Source organism: Sander vitreus, chromosome 5, assembly GCF_031162955.1.
Source record: "Sander vitreus isolate 19-12246 chromosome 5, sanVit1, whole genome shotgun sequence".
In the NCBI taxonomy this organism is placed as follows: Eukaryota; Metazoa; Chordata; class Actinopteri; order Perciformes; family Percidae; genus Sander; species Sander vitreus.
The window spans coordinates 38,069,430-38,076,929 of NC_135859.1; the positions used below are offsets into that span (position 1 = coordinate 38,069,430).

At 49.7% G+C, this 7,500-nt stretch overlaps 1 protein-coding gene across 1 annotated transcript in view; it reads left to right on the forward strand.

The window, feature by feature from the left end:
- Positions 1-7,500, forward strand: part of LOC144517739 (dynamin-1-like) — a 29,188-nt gene that overhangs the window by 16,447 nt on the left and 5,241 nt on the right. Inside the window, exons 18-22 of the mRNA XM_078249864.1 lie at positions 122-133; positions 483-650; positions 763-849; positions 1,904-2,058; positions 5,988-6,155. Of these exons, the coding sequence (XP_078105990.1) occupies positions 122-133; positions 483-650; positions 763-849; positions 1,904-2,058; positions 5,988-6,155 (590 nt within the window). The remainder of the gene's footprint in view (positions 1-121; positions 134-482; positions 651-762; positions 850-1,903; positions 2,059-5,987; positions 6,156-7,500) is intronic.

A 7,500-nucleotide genomic window follows, 5' to 3' on the forward strand; every position in this document is an offset into this window, starting at 1 on the left:
GTACGACACATCGTTACTATAGTATTGTGTTACATCATCAGTACTTATTCACTACTATAAGATATTTATAAGATATAATAATTAAAGTATTGACCTCCGTTATGTCTTCTTCCTCCTGCAGGATAAGGAGAAGGTGAGTTCCTGTCTTCTTTTATACTGACAGTGGTTCCTATTATTCTGTCCACCCCATTTAAAACCAAACCCCATCAACCATGCAACTTTTTGTTTTTCTGGGTCAAAATTTTACATTTTGGTCTCGATGGTTTTGTGACTTTTTTTCGACATTTTCCCGACGTTTTTGAAGCTTTTTTCCAATTTTTTATGTCACTTTTTCAGATGTTTTTGTCTGTACTTTTCAGCACTTTTTATGGGACATTTTTGTTGTTCGTTTTTGGTGCAGGTGGAGGTTGTGTGTGGTTAACTAACAGCCATGTTGGTGCAGGTGGAGGTTGTGTGTGTGGTTAACGGCCATGTTGGTGCAGGTGGAGGCGGAGGAGGCGAGCAGTGACGGGCAGATCCACAGTCTGGACCCTCAGCTGGAGAGACAGGTGGAGATCGTCAGGAACCTGGTGGACTCGTACCTGTCCATCATCCACCGCACGGTCCGGGACCTGATCCCCAAGACCATCATGCACCTGATGGTCAACAACGTGAGAGAGACACACAGAGACACACACACACACACACACACACACACACACACGCACACAGAGACACACAGACACACACAGGAAGTGATGTAACTTCCTCTCTGCTCCCCAGACGAAGGAGTTCATCCACTCTGACCTGCTGGCTAATCTTTACTCCTGCGGAGACCAGAACAGCCTGATGGAGGAGTCCCAGGAACAGGTGAGACAGGCAGACAGACAGGCAGACAGGCAGACAGACAGACAGACAGACTGACAAACAGACAGACAGATAGACAGGCAGACAGACTGACTGACAGGCAGACAGACAGACAGACGGACAGACAGGCAGACAGATAGACAGGCAGACAGACTGATAGACAGACAGACAGACGGACAGACGGGCAGACAGACAGACAATATATATGTTGACAATGATAAATGTGTTTAGAGTTTGGTGTCAGTTCTGTTGAAGTTAATGAGTCATATCTTTGTTGTTAATGCTTCCACGAACACACGTGATGCTGACTGATGTAGAATAAATGGACATTTCCTTCCTATTGGTCTCCAAACAGATCCTGGCTCTTTCCTCAGCTGCATAATGTTTATAACTCAACTACATCACCATACACCCCCCAAACAGAAAGATCTGACACATAAGTCATGAGAACAACAACAGCACAGCATCCTGTCTGTGTCCTTCACACCTTCGCCAGGATTATTATTATTATTTCTTACTAATGTCTCAAACATGGCTGGCCAACGTTAGCTGAACTAAGGCTGGCCAACCAACTAACTTAGATCATTAGATCACTAAGTGATAGAAGTCCAGATTTATATAGACATGTCTCGCTCTCTCTCTCTCTCTCTCTCTCTCTCTCTTCCTGTCTCTCTCTCCCCATCTCTCTCTCTCTCCCTGTCTCCCTTCCTGTCTCTCCCTACCGGTCTGTCTCTCTCTCCCTCGCTGTCTGTCTCCCTCCCTGTCTCGCTCTCTCCCTCTCTCTCTCTCTCTCTCTCTCTCTCTCTCTCTCCCTGTCTCTCTCTCCCTGTCTCTCTCCCTGTCTCTCTCCCTGTCTCTCTCTCCCGGTCATTCTCTCCCCGTCTCTCTCTCCCTGTCTCCCTTCCTGTCTCTCCCTACCTGTCTGTCTCTCTCCCTGTCTCTCTCTTTCCCTCTCTCTCTCCCTGTCTCTCTCCCTGTCTCCCTCTCTCTCTCCCTGTCTCTCTCTCCCTGTCTCTTCCTGTCTCTCCCTCCCTGTCTGTTTCTCTGCCCCCCCCAGGCTCAGCACCGTGATGAGATGTTGAGGATGTACCACGCCCTGCGTGAGGGTCTGAGCCTCATCGGTGACATCAGCACCTCCACCATCACCACGCCCATGCCGCCGCCCGTCGACGACTCCTGGCTGCAGGTGACCGGGATGCCGTCGGGACGCAGGTAACCTAGCAACCAACAGCTCAGCTGCTACACAGACCCCTGAGTGAGTGTGTGTGTGTGTGTGTGTGTGTGTGTCTCTGTGTGTTTGTGTGTGTGTGTGTGTGTGTGTGTGTGTGTGTGTGTGTGTGTGTGTGTGTGTGTGTGTGTGTGTGTGTGTGTGTGTGTGTGTGTGTGTGTGTGTGTGTGTGTGTGTGTGTGTGTGTGTGTGTGTGTGTGTATGTCTCTGTGTGTTTGTGTGTGTGTGTCTGTGTGTATCTCTGAGTGTGTGTGTCTGTGTGTGTGTGTGTGTGTGTGTGTGTGTAGCACAGGGTGTGTGTGTGAAGCATCTCGTGCAGTAGTGTGGAGGTGCTTGTAGTTAGTGCATGCTGCATGCTGCTTTCTCCTTTTTAGCTACTGCCGCTGGCTAGCCCCCTCATAGGAGGTGAAAAGGGGAGGCGAGCGCGTAAGTCTCCTTCGCCAGTACATAGCCTCTCCACCACCAAGACTTTTGCAGTGCCTCCTCGCGGCCACACGGAGCAGCAGTTGGCCCCAGAGATGTGGTGTGCAGGCCCACCACATGGTGGAAATGCCCTGACGCCCATCAACCACTGCCCCAGCTATGGGCAAATAGCCCCACTGCCTTGTGAGTTAGCCTCTTGAGGCAAGGCTAACGGAGCACACCCCAACAGAAAAGCAATGCGCTGGCGGTGCGTAATAGGCAGGCCTAAACAGAGCTAGGTCCCGGCAGCCTCCTGCAGCCAGGATGGGGAGCTGGTCGTCTTGGGCCCACCCATGCCACCAGACCTACCTCATCATGGTGACGATAGTGCTACTGGGGAGAGCCACCTCCTTTAGCACTTTAAAAAAATTGTTGCGCAGGTATCCACCTCTGACCATGGTGAATATTACCTGGATCTACACCTGGTTGAAGTCTGGCGGTGATAGGGTGTCTGACGACGGGTGCAGGTTTGAATAGACTGGGAGCTCTTAGTCAGAGCCCTGCACGTCAGCGGCACGGGTATTGGTCGCTAACAGCTGGGGCTGAGTGGCAGCTGTTCTCGGCAGACCTTTGCGCGACTGAGCAGCCCTATTTAGGGACTGCACTGCTCACCTCAAGCTGAGGAAAGGCCTAGAAAAGCTGGCCTAAAAAATGCCCACTCAACTCACACCTGGACAGTATACCGCGCATGTCGGGTCATTCCTCTTCTGCTGTCGAAACAGAAGAAACAAATCTACAACCTTAAACTGGCAACATGGAACATAAGAACCCTCCTGGACTCCTATGGTAGGTCTGAAAGACCCCATAGAAGGACAGCCCTGGTTGCAGCCGAGCTGAGACGCTATGACATTGACATTGCTGCCCTGAGTGAAACCAGGCTCCTTGATGAGGGGTCTCCAACAGAGGAGGGCATGGGCTACACCTTCTACTGGAAAGGCTATCCCCCAGGTGGACAACATCTGCATGATGTCGGACTGGCCATTAAGAACACACTACTGCCAAGACTCACTGAAACACCCGTGGGCATCAGTGAAAGACTGATGACCCTCTGTATCCCCCTGGTGAAGAACCGTTATGCCACACTTCTAAGTGTGTATGCTCCAACTCTACCATCTGACAGTGAGTCTAAAGACTCCTTTTACCAGATACTGGATGAGGCTCTCCAACAGATCCCCAAGAACGACAAGATCCTCCTGCTTGGGGACCTCAACGCTCGTGTTGGGCAGAACAGCGGGATATGGAATGGAGTACTTGGCAGGCATGGGATTGGTCAGGCTAACTCAAATGGCATGAGGTTACTTACCCTCTGCTCTGAGCATGACCTGACCATAACCAACACCATCTTCCAGCAAAAGACCAAATACAAAAAATCATGGATGCACCCACGGTCCAAACATTGGCACCTGATTGATTATGTTATCATGAAACGTTGTGACATCAGAGACGTTCTCATAACCCGGGACGTGAGAGGTGCAGAATGCTGGACAGATCACCGCATGATCATGACCAAGGTCCTCATGAAAGTGCGAAAACGTGGACCCAGCAGGGGGCGCTTAGACTGTGTCCGCCTGGAAGTCACCGCTACAAGAAATGAGTTTCATCGCTCCCTGGCTGAGAAAGTAGGGGAGCTAGAACTCCTCCTGAGGGGTGGAAATACCACAGAACAGCAGTGGACCTCTAGTACTGCAGCCCTTCATGAAGCAGCAGCCCAAACAATTGGCTATAGGAGCAAGAACCATCAAGACTGGTTTGATAACAACTCAGAGTCCATCCATAACCTACTAAGAAACACATCAGGAAACCCTAAAAAACCTTATCCAGCACCACCAGACAGCAAAGGCAAAAAGCTCGTCGGGAAGTGCAGAGAACTCTGCGGCCCTTACAGAACAAGTGGTAGATGGAGAAGGCACATGAAATTCAGTCATTCGCTGACAGAAATGATATGCACAACTTTTGCAATGCAGTCAAATCCATCTATGGCCCAATAAGTCACCTCATCACTCCCCTGAAAACAGCAGAGGGGCTCAAAGTCCTGAAAGACCAGAATAGCATCCTGGAGAGGTGGGCTGAACATTTTAACACCCTACTAAATCAGGACTCTGATGCAGACTATACCATCCTGGATGAACTGCCTGAATTTCCTCTCATTGAAAACCTTAGCTAACCTCCAACCTTCCTGGAAGTTCTGTCAGCTGTCCACTCCCTGAAGTACAACAAGTCTCCTGGCTCTGACAATATTCCTGCAGAACTGCTAAAACAGGGAGAGTATCTCTGTACAATAACACTACACCATTACATCAAGCACAGTGTGGCCGGGAAGGCCAGCGTGTACCTCACCTCCCGCTCCTGCAGTCTACGCTTCACCGAGGTAAAGGTTTTCCTCTTCTCCGCCAACTATTTTGTCACATCGGGGAATACAGATAGTCGGCATCCTTCCCATACGAAGCCCCGTTTTTCTTTAGCTGCCATTATCACTTTGTCCCTCGCTGACTGTCTCAGGAACCTTATCAGCACCGGTCGTGGAGGCCGCTCCGGATCTGGTGTGCTCTCTCAATCTCAAACTCGGCATCAGCCCAGAGCCCCAGCCCCTCTGTCAAAATTTTCTGAACACAGCCCAACAATGTCCCATTAGTCCCAAAAGTCTCTTTCAGGCCTATGAGCCTCACGTTGTTCCTTTTGCTGTGGTTTTCCAGGGCTTGTATGCGGTCCCACATTGCATCCATTAGCTTATTCCTCGTCTCCATCAGTGTGGAGCTGCTCTGAGGTCTCCTCTAGGCGTTCTACATCCACCATAGCAGTCACTCCGTTGTCATCACTTTAATAGTTGAGACATCTGTAGCGACACTCTGTAGTGTGTTGCTCATTTTAGTAATTTCTGTAAACAGACAGTCGAGGCTGGGAGGTGGGTCACCTGTTGGGCCTTCTTCTTCATGTGGAGGGCTTTTTTGCGTAGCCATGCGGCCTGTGCCTTTGACATATTTCGACGTGGCCATTTCGTTTAATTTCGGTTATTTCACTTTTCCAAAATAGCGTCGGCTGTTTTCTCTTCGCAACGTGGGTAATATTTTAATATAACTTGAGCCTATACTTTGGTATTATCCTAAATGTACCTGTCGGAGAGCGGAGGATCCCTAATCAGCCGCCATCTTGTTCGCCGTACCCACGTGCTGTAAGAGTATTGAGGCCACAATCACCCAGCACCAACTGCGTTGATTGGGGCATGTCATAAGGATGCCCTACAACCGTCTGCCCCACAGAGTGCTATATGGCCAGCTACGCCAAGGCCAACGCTCTGCCGGAGGCCAGAAGAAGTCTCTGAGTGTCTCTACTGGTCTCTCAGTGTCTCTGCTGGTCTCTGAGTGTCTCTGTGTGTCTCTGCTGGTCTCTGAGTGTCTCTGCTGGCCTCTGTGTGTCTCTGCTGGTCTCTGAGTGTCTCTGCTGGTCTCTGCAGGTCTCCCATGTCCAGTCCGACCCCCCAGCGTCGGGCTCCTCCTGGACCCCCCCGTCCCGGCGGACGAGCAGCCCCCGGCCCTCCATCTCGCCCCGCGGTGTCTCCAGATCCTGGAGCACCCAACGTGCCCTCCCGACCCAACAGAGCCCCCCCACCGGGAGTCCCCAGGTACACACAGACACACACACACACACACACACACACACACACACACACACACACACACACACACACACACACACACACACACACACACACACACACACACACAGACACACACACACAGACACACACACACACACACACACACACACACACACACACACACACACAGACACACACACACACACACACACACACAGACACACACACACAGACACACACACACAAACACACATACAAAGACACACACACACACACACACACAGAGACACACACACAAACACACATACACAGACACACACACACACACACACACACACAGACACACACACAGACACAAACACACACAGACACACACAAACACACACAGACACACACACAGACACACCATTGAAACAGCTGAGCGCTGCTCGGTTATGTAAAAAATCATAATCACCATTATTTTGGTCAATATGTAAATCAGGATTATTTAACAGGATTCCTCGTTGACTTTTGGAACGATGTTGCATTTATTAAAGTTAAAAACCAGAGAACCAGCTTCAGCTGGGACATTCCCTTACAATAAATATGTGTAATTATTATGAAATAATAACACAAAGTAAGATCAAGAAGACAGGATGAGAGTCTGTGATCGATGTGATTAACGTGATGGGACTGCTTTACTACAACACACCAGACTTCATATATTTTCTGGTTTCTTGGTAGAACTAAAGCAGTGATCCTCAAATGATCTGCACAGACATGGAGAAGAGAGAAAGACTTGTCTTCCTCTCTTCCTCCCTCTGCTCATTCATCTGCTCTTCATCCTCCCTCTTCATCCTCCCTCTGCTCATTCATCTGCTCTTCATCCTCCCTCTTCATCCTCCCTCTGCTCATTCATCTGCTCTTCATCCTCCCTCTTCATCCTCCCTCTGCTCATTCATCTGCTCTTCATCCTCCCTCTGCTCATTCATCTGCTCTTCATCCTCCCTCTTCATCCTCCCTCTTCATCACTCTTCTTTAAAAACAAGTCTACTCCACAATAAAATCAGTTTCATCTCAGAGTCCAGGACGTTTAGCCTAGCTTAGCATAAAGACTGGAAGCAGGGGGAAACTGTTAGCCTAGCTTAGCATAAAGACTTGAAGCAGGGAAACTGTTAGCCTAGCTTAGCATACATACTGGCAGCAGGGTGATCTGTTAGCCTAGCTTAGCATAAAGACTGGAAGCAGGGGGAACTGTTAGCCTAGCTTAGCATAAAGACTGGAAGCAAGGGAAACTGTTAACCTAGCTTAGCATACATACTGGCAGCAGGGTGATCTGTTAGCCTAGCTTAGCATAAAGACTGGAAGCAGGGGAAACTGTTAGCCTAGC